The sequence below is a fragment of the Plectropomus leopardus genome, chromosome 9 (assembly GCF_026936395.1).
Source record: "Plectropomus leopardus strain MGB_pleo_1.0 chromosome 9, ASM2693639v1, whole genome shotgun sequence".
NCBI lineage: Eukaryota > Metazoa > Chordata > Actinopteri > Perciformes > Serranidae > Plectropomus > Plectropomus leopardus.
In genome coordinates, this window is record NC_142184.1 from 5,374,403 (window position 1) to 5,390,280 (window position 15,878).

Sequence of the window (15,878 nt, forward strand, 5' to 3'; positions counted from 1 at the left end):
AATTTCAGGGTATATGTAGTTTTCCAAAACTTTTTCAGGCCTGGAAATTACAATTTGCAAATTCCATGCCTTTCCAGTTTTTTCATGAAAGTACAAACCCAGTATACAGCTACATTTTGAAATTCACAGTCTGCATAAATACATAAAAACTGCGGTAAAACACTTAAAAATTGAGTCACAAGTGAATAGCAGCAGCTTCTGTGAATGGGACTGAGCTGCACATTACTGTGGGGACAGAAGTGAAGGCATCCACCCAAGCCCATCCCCCCACTGGCTCGCATGCGTCATCCTGCCCAAAACTCCCAACCCTGGCCTAGGCTCTTTATAATTGACCTAATGGCCTCCACATGGAAGAGAGATAACCAAGCACTATTTCCAGTAAAACAAAGCTGTTGTTTTTCTTCCTCCAAACAGGAAGACGCAACAACAACACGCACCGAGCTTCTCCTGCAGAGTCGCGTGTGGGTTTCTGGAAGCAGAAAACATGATGTGATCTGTGATGTGATTTTTGATGTGCTGTGCCGTGGAGGTTATTTTGAATGGACTTATTTTGTATATGTGCAAATAAACAGTGCAATGCAATTCTCCAAGTTTGTGTTATCAGTGACAGCAGATCTTGTCCTAATCCGTATTTGATTATTCACATGAGGCATCCTCCTCTCATGTCTCCTGTCTTTTCTTTGCATTTGATTTTTGTGTCCCTCGATTTTCCTTTTCATTATCTTCTAATTTGAAAGACAAAATTACTCACTGAAGAAGAAGAAGAGACAACACTGTTCTGTCTGCAGTGCCCATCTCAGCATTACCAGGGTTCAAGTTTAGGACTTCTTTTAATGCCACTCAGAATTTAATTTAATTTAACCAACAGCAGTTACTTAAGATTTGGGACAGTTTTGCCAACATGTTTACTGTAACATAAAACATGAGAGAGAAACAGAGACAATGTAGAACAGAATGGGGAAATAAAAGCTGTTTGTTTTTTTGGCAATTTTATGTGTCTCACTCGCTCCTGTATGCATCGCCTTTAAAGGTTTACTTTACCACAAAATTCTGGTTAGATACCCAATTTTTCGTTGACTCTGTACTTCCCTATTAGCTGGCAGACTTTGGACTCTCCGCTCTGAGCATCTGGCTGGAAACAAAACACGAATGTTGTTGGTTCCAGAATCCTGATGCGGTGACATAAATGCAAGAGGCCTCGCGGAAATTATTTGAATTAAACGTCATCCAGCCGGGTCTAGCACTTTTTTTGCCCAAGACAAATTTCTTCTGGGACAATAAAGTTGATCTTATTTGAGGTGATCTTTTGGGATTTTACAATGCAACATCAGAAGAAAAACAATATTAAAATCCTACTTCACATTCCTTGCATTTTTAAGACTTTTGAAAGTTTGATTTAAGACATTTTAATACAAATGAAGGCCTGCAGCACCCAATAATGTAATGTAAAGTTTCACTTCACAGTGTAATTAAATTTGCTCTTAACCTCATTGAAAATGTAATAAAACATAAAAATGTAATAACTTGACCAATAATTCAATAAAATGTCCTGACCGATATTAGAACATTATTCATATTGATAATATAGTACCTTATAAGTAAGATGTTTTTTCTCTCTCAAAACTGATGACTTTGGCTTTTGGAAATTCAAAGTGTGCAAATACACAAAATAAATAACGCTGTTAGTGTCATGTTAGCCCACTGAAAACATGAACAAAATACTGGTTTTATGTTTTGGGAGTGTAAACTCTAGGCTTTATGCAAAATTTGAAATTTACAACAGATGGTGAGTGATTTGCTGTTGTCAGACAAAGATGCATTAAACTAAAATCCCTATGTGATCGCTCAGGGTAGAGGGGAGTTTACACATCCAAATATAAATATATCAAATAGCAATAAAATAAACTCCCCTAATAGTTTGGAAGGATGACGATAAGCAGGAGGTGGGCTGAGGGGAGTTTGGTAGTGCAGTACGAATGCATTTATTGAATATTTACTGTTTAGTAAATATCTAGTGATGGCGACCCGTCGCTACACCAGCTGTAATATGTGTTTTAAGTTAGCGTCACATGGATGATGAGGCATAAGTATATGGTACAGTTCTTTTGTAATATTATAATGTGGCTCAGGATATCTTATTACATTACTGCTAACATTATTGCATTATTGGGTTTTATTGCATTTTCAAACAAGTTAAGAGCAAATTTTAATACATTTTCAGGGAATTATAACATTATTGTGTGTTACAAGGCCTTATTTTTAAATTAATGAATTCAATGCCTTTTCAGGCTTTTTAAGGATCCACGAGAACCCTGATTACATGGAGCAGGAGCTCTCCACCACACTGCACTTTGAGTGATAGTTTAGTACTGGACCCAATTACAATTTAGACATTGTAGGACTTCCTGTCCTGGCTCAGGGCTAATCCCTGCACCTCAGCGCCTTTTTAAACAAGTCATTTCCCCGGCCAGCCAGCCAGGCAGCCGACCTGTTGTGGAGATCTGGATGAATGACCAGCAGATGTTTACCATTTCTTTCAGAGGTCCTTAAAAAGATCATGTCAGCAGGAACACGCTGGTTCTACAAAGAGAGGCAGAGAGAAAAACATCACTTCAATATCACTTCCTGATCCTGCACTTCTCCTCCTCCCTCCTCTGCTCTTTAAACTGTAGAAAAGTACGACTTTTAGCTTTTCATGTGCCACATTACCAGCAGCCAGTCAGTCAAAAATAATAAGCCCTGCAGCAAATCATCCTGTCGTGGCCTGAGCGGGACCCTGACCAGGTTTTACACTCTGGCTGACCTGCTCCCTCCACTGCACAAGACAAATTCTCCATTCAATTCATCTGGACAGCTTCCCAAAAAACTGAACGGTGCACGGATTATTGCTAAGTGGTCAAAATCTAATAATAAAGATTTACTATGACTCTTCAAATGTAGATTAATTTAGAAATTTCAAAGCTTTCCTTTGTCAGCTACTGGTTTCCCCTCACTTTTGAATTGTAACCCACATAACTCAGAATCACTCAGTCATATTAATGAAACGTGCAGGACAACATGTGTGACCTTTCCTTCAGCTGCGCTGAAATGAGTAATTCAGAAAGAAGCCCTCAGTTGGAAACAGAAGACACGACTTACTTCTCAAATTTCATGTACAAAGACCTCAGAGAATCCACTCTATCCACAACAAGAGCAACACAACAGATTCCTCTCAAATTAGATATTTCAAACAACTAGAAAAAAATATATATCAATAAATAGTACTTAATTGAATTTATGTTTGAGATCTAATTAAAGGCATTTTAGGTTCACTCCTGTTGTGTATGCATTGAGTTTGACAGGCTGAGGCTCAGATTGATCACAAGATTACAAAATCTTTACTAACTCCTTTCACCTCAGTCACCAGGAGATTAACAACCCCCTCATTATTCTCTGTCATATAAATGGTGACTTGACAGTCCTAAAAGGCAAAACTATTCACAGATGTGGGATTAAACAATCTTTAGCAAACCTTTTCCACGATTATGAGATCTCCAACTTGAATACCGCTGCTTTTAACCTTCACCGTGCCTGAAATACACAGAACAAAGCTTAAAGTTAATGGATTGATCAGTAACTTTTTATATTTGATGGGCTGCATTTGGTAACAATCACGTTGTTCTGTGAATTGTCATAATTAAAGATAGATTTTTGACCATTTATGGAATTGATCATTCAAAGATCATATCTAAAACACAAAGTTCTCCAATGGTTTTTCTTTTTAAATGAAATGTGACTTCTGCGTGCCTCATCAGTCACAGCAGAGAATTTGGGAGGGTAATTTTCCTTGCAGATTTGAAAGAATGTTTGGGGGAGCTGGTTGAGCCTTTTCTCTCATTCCATTTGGAATGAACAGGCAAAATTGTTTGGGAGAGATCACTGACCCCTGACCTCTGCCGTGACCTCAGGGCTTTGCATATGTAAGACATTAAAGCACATTAATATTGCTGTGCAATAGGCCTCAAGGAGCTTTATATTAGTGCTCTGCTACACTAACGCTAAAACATTTTATAGATTACACAGCAGCTTCATGTAACACGACTCAGAAACAAAATGTGGCGAAACATACTTAATCTGTACCAAAAGATGAAGCTTTGGTCAGAGCCCGACCGATTCTCGGTGAGATGATTTTATCACAGATGTCTCTGTTTCTGCTTATATGTTCTTGATTATGTATGATGTAAAAAGTTTATCTTTAACAGAACATAATGCACAAAATTATGTTTACAGTAATTTAGAGTGATCATATTCCCACTGAAGTTTACTGATTCAGTGCACTGATGTCTAAAATATCCTCCCTCCATTACATTTCTTTGTCACAGGTATTTAATAAACATGTCTGAGGGTTAATTGCATTGTATAATTTTATTTATTTGTGTATCTATTTATTTAATTTAATTATTTTTTTTATTTATTTTTACTCCCCAATATCAGTGTTGTATCATCAGGCTCGAGCTTATATTTTTATCTTGAATTGCTTTTATGTTAATATCTCATTCAAATTTGTTGCTGAGCATTTGATCAGAACTGCAATAATTAGTTGATCAACTGATTAGTCGATCAACAGAAACTTTGCCTGCGACTGTTAAACAAGTTGTCAGTTTTTCTTTACAGTCGCTGACATACTTTTGTCCAATCTATAATCACATTTTCAAAACTCTAAACACAATCAACACAACACCAGAACTCAATGCTTAACACTCAGTTTGTAATCTGATAACAGACTTCCAGCGAAACTGTAAACATTGGTCTCTAAATTGCTACACTATTTTGCCAATTGTCTTCCACATTGACTCATGTGCTTCCTAACGAAGACAACACTGTGTGTGATGTAGATGAAGTCTTACAGCCAGAACCACAAATGTTTTCTTTTCCTGCACTTTTGTAGTTTGATGAGTGTGACAACATTTTGCCCTGTACACAGCAAAAGCAAAAGCCAGTGTTTTTTTTGTTTCTAGACATTCTTTGTGTGCTTATTCAAATGATGGCTTGTGTGCACTATACTGAAGAGTTTTAAGACTTTTCCAAGAATTGTTTGTTTTTGCAGGAGTTGTATAAGGTAATGTTTTGCTGGTCTGGTGTAAGGTTTTGTGGTAAGTGTGTACAGTTTTGCAAAAATAGCCTTTAGTTAGCCAATCATATGCCTGAGCAATGTGAGTATAGGTAATGCTTGTTAGCAATTGTTAAAAAAAATAAATACATTTAAAAAAGCTATAAGAATTGATTAATGTCAATGTCAAATATAAAGATGTAAAGATTTGTTGCTTTTCTTTTCTTAGTGAACTAAATATATTTGCTTCTTAGACTGCTGCTAGCATAAGAAGAGTAATTTGAATAAATCTTCCTTCATTTTTAATTTTTCTTCATTTTATAGATAAAATAATTAATAGATGAAACAAAAAAACTTACTTCAACTTCAACCAGTTTCTTCCTATGCTAGAAAACAACACACCAAGTTCTGACACCGTAAATTTTTCTATAAACCACAAAATATGCACGGGGGCCGCTATCATGGAGGCAACCAGTCATTGTGTTTATGGGTAAAACAAGCTGCCACATCAAAGGGGAAAAGTGATGGAAACCACAAGAGGTCTCCTGCTTTTTATTGCTGGTAGCACTTTATACCTAGGCCTCTTATGTACACTTTTACATCTCTGCTTTGAATTACCCACCATTTCCCCTAGCCCCAATAAGTTTTAATAGGACCAACCTCCTACAGTTAATAGACGCTGATGCTGAGAAATAAGCAACGTGGTTCAGATATCAACACAACCAAAACATAACCTGTGTTGTCCTCTTAAAGCCTCGGATCCTTACCTCTTGTTGAAAGCTTGCTGTAAATCTGACAGTTCATTTCTTTGTCTCGCATGTAGCATCTTATTTCCTCAACTGCCTCTCTGATGATGGTAATAGCCAAAACAAGACCCTAGAGAGAGAAACATTTAAGTTAAAAAGTTTTCCAAAGTAGAGAATAACAACTTGGTACATGTGAGTAATAGTGCTACTGCATTTGTGGGATATCTGAGTATTTCCATCACAAAAATATAAATACTAAGCCAGACTATGCACAATAGTATTTAAAAAAATGTCAGTTAACCATAATAATCAGCAGTTAGTGAAATGCTACATACCAGAGGGACCCAGTAGGTGTAGAGCGCACCTAAGCGTAGCTCCTCGATAAATTGAGAGCAGGCCAAGAGCAAGAAGTACAAGTTGAAGAAGTACTTGAACTGATTGAACAGCACCTGTGAACATAAAACAAAAAAAGCACAGTGTGAGATATTTGCTGTGCGGCAAGTTATTGAGCATATGACTGTTTCTGACATTTACTGCCAGGCCACGACTGGTTTCGATACTATTCGGCTCCATATGCCTTGTTACAACTCTGTTTTGGGGGACTTTGACATCATGAATGGACCCCAAAACACTTGACTATAAAGTTCATTTGATTAGTGTGAACATTTTGTACCGTACCCGGGCTCAGCACCCTGATCATTGCCCAAATCCAAAGACAGTCTTTATGCACACTCCAGGACACTAGCATCAGGTGTGAACATTAACTAAACCAAAGAACAAAAATTGGACTGCTATTTAACGCAGCTACAAGGGTTTTTTAACCTGTTATGAAACAGTCTCAATTAAAAACTGCCTCTAATTCAGACAGCAGCGCAGGTTGCCGTGGACAGACCCTTCGGTGCCACCTTCGACCTGCAGTCACAGCTCCAGCGAGCGGCAGACAGCTCCGCACCCGACAGCAACTCTTCCACTGGCGCAGAGCAGAGCTTCGCCCTGCTGATGACGGTCCCCAGGTCAGCTGCGGTGCCTTTTCTACACAGTAGCACGACAAAAATGTCACATAGATGATGGCGCAAGTGTACTTGGGTACACTTGGAGAGGGGGAGCTATTAAACTTGGGCATAATACAAATCAATCGTATCTATTATGAAAAAAAATGACTTCACGTGGACATAAAACAATTGTTTCAACACAATTTCAATATGTCACGTGTGATGCTTTTAACAATGTTTCTTAAACTTTAAAACTGCCAATCTGAGAAATATAATTCCATTGACATAACTGGCATCCCAGCTATGTATAGTTATCAGGATAATCGATTAATTATTTATAAGCAAAAATGCCACAAATGAACAGGATGTTTACTTCTCAGATGTAAACATTTGCTGGGTTTTTTTGTCTTCTACAAAGGAAGAGTGAGGAGTTCAGCCTGTTTGTTGTACAAGAGAAGCATTTTGACCTTTGCTTTTAAGAAACTGCTTTTTTTGTTTTCTGACACTTTACAGACAAAACAATGAATTGTTTTATTGAGAGCATAATCTGCAAATGAATGGATAATGAAAATAATCTTTAGCTGCTATCAATAATACATTTTCTGGAAAATGCATTGAGAAACTGTTTTTGGATAAATTTCAGTTAAATAAAAACTTGACTCATAAAAATGCATTGATGCAAAAATCCTCATGAAATCAAATTTTATCCACAGTTATTGTCCTCATTGGCCTTATAAAGAACCTGCAGAATATAGTCACTTTTCCTTTAGTAGTGTCATTATCAAAATTAACACTCGCACTTTAGCTTTGCTCAATTTCATTACCACCAGTGTGCAAGATTACTACCAAGGGAAAACTTGTGTCTTCACATTGCTACTGTACATCATTTCCAAATCTGTTGGTAAGCGGAGAGTAGAGAACACGAAAGCATGCACACAAACACAAAGATGACAATATGTTTTCCTGAGAAGAACTTCTTGAACCACAGTCAATATAAAGCATCACAATTTGCAATGCAAAAGAGGGCTCTGCTCTTGTCTTCGGCTTTCCAAACAAATCTGAGCTACTTTCAATGTCTGACTTCATATACAAAAAAAGGCATAAGATCCTAAGACAACTGAATGTCTGGAAAACAAATGCATATGTAAATCAGGCCAGGGAAAATGCGAGAGTAAAAACGACAGCTTAGTAAGTGCCACCGATGTAAAAAAACTTCAAACTTAAGTCATATCTCTCTCTTCTATGTTCTTCTGAGGATGTGAATGTGATCTGGTGCTATGAGACCATGCTGCTGTTTGTGTAAATGTGATAAAACCATCTGTCACACTTTGTCACCTTTCAAGGATCGCACAGTCCCTCTCCACTAAATAAATGTCTTTTTTCTCTTCTGTTTATAGCCCCTTACATTTCTGACACTGATCATAGTGACTTGTATCTGTACAAAGTTTGTCACTGGAGAGGTGTTTTCTCATTCCTCTACTGAAATGGCGTAATGTCTGTGCACTTCCCTAAAACCTGAGATTCAAAAGTATGCTGGCGAGCTAGATTAGGTTTGTCAAAATTGTTGTCTAATACAGGAAACAAGTATCAACAGGGGAAGCGACTTTGACACAACACCAGCAAAGAAACCTGAAACCTCAAGTACAGAGTGGACTCATTAAGGCCAATTCATAGTTTCCACATCCGCAAGGGTCCGCAAGGGTCCGCTTTGGTCTGCGTGACATAAATGTCATCAGCCCACACGTGAGTGATGTTCTGCCCTGTGCAGATGTCCGTGTGCAGCCATAGGACATGCTCTATACAAAATATAATCTCTTGGTCCACACTCCCGTCCAGTCCAAAACACTCAAGTCAAACCAGCTGCGGCTGCTTATATTTGACAGAGAATCACTCTGGACCCTCAAGTGTCTTCTCAGTTTTAGTTTCACTGCATACTGGCAGTAGAAGGACGGTAAATTCACTTACCAGCCCTCCCGTTTACTGCTGGAGGCTGACACAGATGAATCAAACCACATTCGCATTCATGTGACCGCAGCTGTCCACCAACGTTCTTTTTGCAAATTTTGATTAGACCTCTAGTAAGTAATTACATGACAAAAGGCGGGTTTCCATAAACCCTCAAAATGCGCAAATTAAAATTGCAATTATGAAATATTCCTAATGGAAACACATCAATTTGGAAAAAAAACACATTTATCTCAAAAAAAGTTTTTATGCTTGCATGAGGTTTTATTTCAAATGATTCGAAAATGCCATATTTTGAAAAACTGCAATGGAAACACTTTTATAGGTCACATGATGCTATGGCTATGTGCTTGTCGGTAGGAACAAGCTCCCTCATGATGCAGCAGGAGCTACAAGAGCTGTTACTGCATCACATAACTTTTCAAAAGTTGAGTGGATCATCCACAGGTTCTGAATACACACTTCCTCTGTGACATTGTTTCTTTTCTTTTTTTTTTACTTTCCATTATCGCTCACATAACACCCCTATGTCGCCTTTGACTGGAAATAATGACGGCTAGTGCGGTGGCTGCAACAGAAATAAACCTGCTAATGTTTTTAACATCCATCACTATGCTTCTTGTGTGTATACGCGTTATCGCGGGTGGAGAAGTCTCATATCATCACTGAGTGGAAACACAATCATCTCGCAAATGTGTTTTATCAACATTTTTAAAATATTCCTTAAGTTTTGCGCATATCTTTAATGGAAACTAACATCGTAGCAGATATTATTGTATGTTTCACCACTAACAGCAACAGTAACTGTCAGTTACACGCTAGCAAACGACATAAACAAATAAAAGATCCTAACTACACATAGCACTCTGATATGTATACAAGTCATCACATTTGCTGCACAACAGACTCCTCATGACTCACATGCATGGCTGAATCTCTTCACTGTCTCCTCTTAAACCAATGTTAGCCATCTAATATCAATTCACCTAATTAAGGTGAATTGCACAGCTCTTTGACTTCAACCCAGCTAGCACAAGCAGCGGGATGGACGGAGCACAAGGCCAAATCCAGAACTTCACAGTAAGAGAAAAAAGAGTAGATCTGCATCCAGCCCCTCACGTTTTACTTACTTACTTTTTATGTGGGAAAACCATGTTAAACAAAATATTAATCAGAGCAGAGCACTTTCACATACTTTAAAACATGTCTGGCAAGGAACTTTTATTCTAACAAGAGAAATTCCACTTTATATGAAGTGACTAATGATCTCTTCATACTGTCAACACGTCAACCGAAGCCTCACCTACACATCAGGCTGATACAGTGCAAACTTTGCATCTGTCAGGAAATGCCCTTCGGCACAAGTCACAAAAGTAAAAATGTAATCAGCGTCTAAGCATTGAGAGGCTTGCTAACATGTAGTCATTTGGGATTAGACTAACGAATAAGCAAACAAGACTGCAATATTATTAGAGTAAACTAAAGAAAAGTAAGCCTAAAAAAACAAACACTCAAAGCTGAGGCGGTTTGTATTTGATGTAGAGCTGAGATCATTTGTAGATAAACCGAAAGTTGATGTGTGAGTATTTTCTGCATTTTTAGATAATTTCAAATCTTCCTATTTTGAAGTTCTAATGGGCACGTTTTCTTACTTTCAGTCAATGCAAAGACTAAATTATTAATCGAATGATCTGGAATCAGATCAGCCTGATGCAATCCTCTTTCTACAGTGATTTAAAATGAGTCAGACACGACAGTGACCACCCACTTTGCTGGCACCAGTGGGTGGTGCACGATGTCAGCCATGATGATGATTCCTCACGTTAGGATCGCCTCAATGGGAAATGTGTCCAACAAGTGACAGTGAATCAGAGCCAGGCTGAGAGAGGTGGGTGGTGATTTCGGGGGTTAAGGGGAGGGAGGTTGGAGGGGTGACCTTTGAGTGACACTAACCGCAGGCAGGAAGGTGAAGAAGTTGTACTTCTGGTTGTTAATGACATTCCTCGGGTACCTCTGCTCCCTCTTTTCTGGGTGGCCGAGCCACACGGTGCGGGGACGGAAGTCTCCCATGCCACAGCATCTCGACCACGGGCAGCACCTGCAAGGAAGGAAGTCAGGGATTCACACACTCAATCTCACTATTTCGTTCAGTAGCGTGCTGGGAAACAGAGTTACATGAAAAAGAAAAAAATATTTAGAATTTAGTTGATTCATTTAAGCTACTTTAAAAAGAAGATTCTGCAGTTTGACCCGTAATCCTGCGTGTTATTGTGAAAAGCTGTCGAGCTCCATTTTTAATGAATTCCCTCTCACATCTCTTAGTTAATGTGTTGCTTATTGCAGCTACAAACCCACAGATCAGACTGAGCTACAGGAGCATGATCGTGGAGACTGAAGAAATCAAGCCTTACAAAATAAATATTAACCTCACCTGGAAAAGGGAGGACACTCCCTTCGCTCAACCCAAACAAAGCATTCAGTATCAATAAACCAAGAGCCCAGTGACCTGGAGATTAATAATTGAACTACTTGCTAAGTTTTAAAACACTTCCTGTAAACAAAATTGAGGCTTGACAAACATATAGCCTGTGTTTGGTGCAGACAAAATAAGGAAATTGAGGAAACTTTCGTTTTATGACAGATGACTCAGTTTTTTTAAAACAGCATAACAATATTCACTGTTCAACAGCTGTCCGCCAAACCTGATAACTTTTCTACTGCGGTTAATTTTTAATTAGTTAACTTTGTCACAGCCCTGCTATGAACGGGACACCAAACATAAGGAATTCTGTCCTCCTCGATGGGATAGTTAAGATTTTTTGTAGCGTACTTATCAATACTCAGTGTGTAAAACATGCAGTAAATGGTGATCGGCAGTTTGGAGAAGCAGGCAGCAGTACCATCACAAAAGCTATATTGAGAATGCAACCGTTCATACACATTTTACCAATAATTTTACATGAATTTTCCACAACTTTAAGGCAAATTGTGTTTTTTCTTTTTTTTTTGCAATTTAAAAAAAATGACATTTGGGCAATTTTTACATATATATTTATTTATTTATGTAGAAAGGCATGTTTTCTTTCTCTTTTTTTAACTTGGCCATTTTTTTCCTTTCAAAATGTTTGACCATTTTTACAGAAAATAATGAAAATTTTCTTTCTTTCAAAATTTTAGGTGATTTATAAAGTAAGCATGCATGTTTAATATAGCTCTCATATTTTTTTCACAGCCAGAAACTGTTGAAATTATTGTGGATTTTCCAAACCAAAACCAAATCAAGTCAGTGGTAGACCAGCAGCTTCTGTGTTTTCTGCCTTAAACTATTTTTGTCAAAGGAGTGTGATGGCTTTAATAAGAACATAGATAACACTTCCAGTTCCCCACTGAAAATGGCTGTCTAACAGCAAGGTAAAGAGGTGAAAATATTCTAAATATAGTGTACACTTAAACTGATATTGATTTTTTTTTAGGTTAAAATATGTTTTGCAGCTGCCTCCATCAACAGCAGTACATTGCTGAGCTTCTGTGGTGGTACTCTGTCTGCTTCTCCAAACCGAGGACATGCTGACCGCCATCTAATGTAGATAGTGCATCATATGGGGAGCTCACCTAGTGTGTGCACCCCATGTACAAAAGGCTGAGTTTCAGCAGCGGGCTGTGATTGATTACGACTCCCAGCCTTCTGCTGCATGTCGTCCCTTCTTTCTATCCCTCTTTTATGTCTATCTTCATCTTCTCTGATGAATAAAAGCTAAATGAGCCCACAAAATAAGTATGCTACAGTTGTTAGTATAGCTTGAATCCAGGAAACAACCAAACATATTGTGATATCAAACCCACATATGTATGATATATACTGTATTTAAAGTTACACTTCTTGCAACAAAAATGGGCTCTGTCGTTCTGAGGAAACTCCTGGTTTCTGTAATCTTGAGCAAAATAATCCTCATGTCGCTCTTTTTTAAAACCAGAAGTCTCTCACAGAGACAGCTAACCTTCAGTAACAACCAATGACACAGAAGACATTTTGAACTGTCACTGCAGGAAAAGCACAGGTGTAAATAATACAATTAATGATGGCTGAACTGTAATTAGCTGCTTCAGTTTCAGGGTCCTAGTATTGTGCTTGCTGGTTCACTGCAGAGACCTGCTGGATCATCGTTTATGATATTAGCTACGCCTGTATTATTCCCACAATGTCAAGTCAAATTTTCTGCTGTGAAAATGACACTTTACTTTTGCTATTAGTTGTTTTTCTAAATAGTCTCTAAATTATTTGTTTACAGCATAAAATACCACTCCAACAACATAAAGAGGGATCATCACGCTAGGCTTACCCTTGTTTTAATTCTATAAAAAACAAAAGGCAGTTAAAAAAAATGTTTATTAAAATTTCGTAGAACTTATGTTGACATATTCAAATGTCTTGTTTGTCCAACCAACAGTTGTTCAAAATCTACTAATCCTCCCATTTAACCCCCAAAACCAGTTCATTATTGTTTGAGTCATTTAAAAATGACTCAAACAATTCATTTATTCATTATCTTTGCCAATTAATTTTCTGTCAGCCGACCTACTGATTAACCAACTTACAAAGTCACGCCTTTAAAAGTCTTATTTAGTCCACAACCCAAAGATTTTCAGCAACAGAGGAGGAGATAAACCAGAAAATACTCACATTTAACAAGCTGAAATTAGAGAATATTGGCATGTCTTTCTTGGAAGAATAACTCAAATCAATAAATCAGTTATCGAACTAGTCAGTGATTCATTTCACAGTTGAAAACTAATTGATTAATCGTTGTAGTTTTGCAGTTGCAGTTTGTGTGAACTGCATATGGCTATACAGCCAGGTGTTTATTATTATTATTTTTATTATTACTATAATTAGTATTTTATTATCTGTGTTATCATTGGTTTTTTTGTTGTTGTTGTCTTTATATTGTTGCTGATGTCCAAACATATGTTCAGTCTGCTTTAGACAATGATGTTATAGTTATTGTTCTTGTTCTGTACAACAACTCTTTCAAAACAACTGTTTCACTATGATCATGCCAGTAAAGCGTCCCTGAACTGAACTGAATTGTTTCTATCATTTAGCACACCCGACCAATGTAAAACTTAACTGAAAAGTAAACATTATTTCCTTTAAAAAATGTGAATTTATTGCAGGACTTTTGTATTAGACTGCATTAGCTTTAGCTAGGTGTGATAAACAGCTAAATGAGTGTGCAAAATTACAGATGGTGGACAGGTGACTGTGATGCATTAGAATTTAATATCAATTATGCTGTGAACTGCAAAAAAATAATGTATATTTCTGCATTATGATACCTCATTTCCAGATTTTTTGTCTTTGTGTATGTGGTAGTTACAGCAGGTGACATCATGGTAGCCTGATCTATTGGCTGCATATCAGCACTGTGTGTACCCTGCTCTCCATCATCATTTACGGAGGCCTGCCCCTTCATGTGCTCGTCAAAATAACACCACACAAGCATCACTTATCCAGCACGTTAATCTACACGGTGTATATAAACTAAGGGCCTCCATTTCTGCGTAGTTTCTGCTCTTTGACAGTCCAACGTTACCGAGCAAATATTGACATGGGCGTCAAATGCACTTGTTCCAACTGCACCCCGGAACAACACTGGTGTCTCCTGGAGCTACAGCTAGCTTACAAGCTACCATGAATGGTCGCATTATATTTATCAGCACGTAAAGCCGTTGTTTTCTCCCCTAACTGCTATTTTAGTGGTAAAATCCGCCACCGCTAAGCCAGTTTTAGACACAATGTCGACGCGCTCCTGTGAACAGTTTGACGGCTACACCGACTTCACGCCGACGAGCGACAAACAAACGGCTGCGTGTTGAAATGTCGGTGCTGTTTTAACGCCCTTACCCATTTCTGTGTTTACTGTCGTGTCTTTTCGGTCGTCTCACGGGTTGTAGGGGGATATTGTCGGTCATTCCTGCAGCTCCGGGTATCGGGTGGGGGCTGTAGGCAGGCAGCCCGGCTGAAGCGGCTGTGACTGGGCGGAGGCTCCCGGCTGTCAGTCAGGACAGTCAGCAGGTTACAGAGCGCCTGCAGCTGCACGCGAGCACGCACTGTCTCAGCAGGAGCCTCTCACGCACTTTGTCTTCTTATATGTGGATTTTAGATATCTGTTGTTACTGTTTGGAAAAGGGCTGAAGCCTATTTTATAGATTTTGTATATATTTATTGGGGAATAGGGGAGACCGGGTGCAATTGTAACATTGTTTTTGTAGTTTTGACGTCATTACTCAAAAACCTCTTGAATCAAGGCCGCTTCTAGACATGGGCACGGGGGGATAGTGGCCCCCCAAATGTTTCACCTGTCCCACTAATGCCAAACATAGGCATTTTTTAATTTTCACTTCAGTTATTGTCACTAAAGCAAGGATACTCAACTTGCCCATACATGTATAGGATTTAAGGACATAGGAATTAAGGACATCCCAAAAATTTTAGGACATTTCTAGGATTTAAGAACATTTCTAGGATTTAGGAAGTTTCTGTGATTTTATGATCTTTCTTGGATTTTAAGATAATTCTAGGATTTTAGGACATTTCTCAGATTTTAGGATGTTTGAATGATTTAAGGACATTTCCTGGATTTAAGGACATTTCTTGGATTTAGGAAGTTACTCTGATTTTATGACCTTTCTCTGATTTTAGGCTCTCAGCTCTCGGGACATTTCTTGGATTTTAGGACGTTTGAAGGATTTAAGGACATTTCTAGGATTTAGGAAGTTTCTATGAGTTTAGAACATTTCTCGGATTTTAGGATGTTTCTAGGAATTTAGAGCCTTTCTAGAATTTTAAGATGTTTCTAAGATTTTAGGACATTTCCAGGATTTTGGGACAATTCTAGGATTTAAGGGCATAAGTTGCTTAGCTAGAATTTCTTTGTTATGAAGAGAATCCTCCATTGGCACTTTTTTTGATAAACAAACTCTATTTGAATGCTGTTTTATGCACTCTGGCACCTTGTGTATACTAATTCCCAGTGTGAATAACTTTATTTTTACTGTGAATTAGAAAATGGTTGGGGGGCCACA

At 38.1% G+C, this 15,878-nt stretch overlaps 1 protein-coding gene across 1 annotated transcript in view; it reads right to left on the reverse strand.

Annotated features, from left to right (window-relative positions):
- atp9a (ATPase phospholipid transporting 9A) overlaps window positions 1-14,863 on the reverse strand; it is a 51,582-nt gene extending 36,719 nt beyond the window's left edge. Inside the window, exons 1-6 of the mRNA XM_042491540.2 lie at window positions 14,698-14,863; window positions 10,746-10,890; window positions 6,171-6,284; window positions 5,857-5,965; window positions 3,512-3,570; window positions 2,529-2,580 (exon numbers count right to left, since the gene is read on the reverse strand). Coding sequence (XP_042347474.2) covers window positions 2,529-2,580; window positions 3,512-3,570; window positions 5,857-5,965; window positions 6,171-6,284; window positions 10,746-10,890; window positions 14,698-14,765 — 547 coding nt within the window. The 5' untranslated portion in view covers window positions 14,766-14,863. The remainder of the gene's footprint in view (window positions 1-2,528; window positions 2,581-3,511; window positions 3,571-5,856; window positions 5,966-6,170; window positions 6,285-10,745; window positions 10,891-14,697) is intronic.
- Between the last annotated feature and the right edge of the window lie 1,015 nt (window positions 14,864-15,878).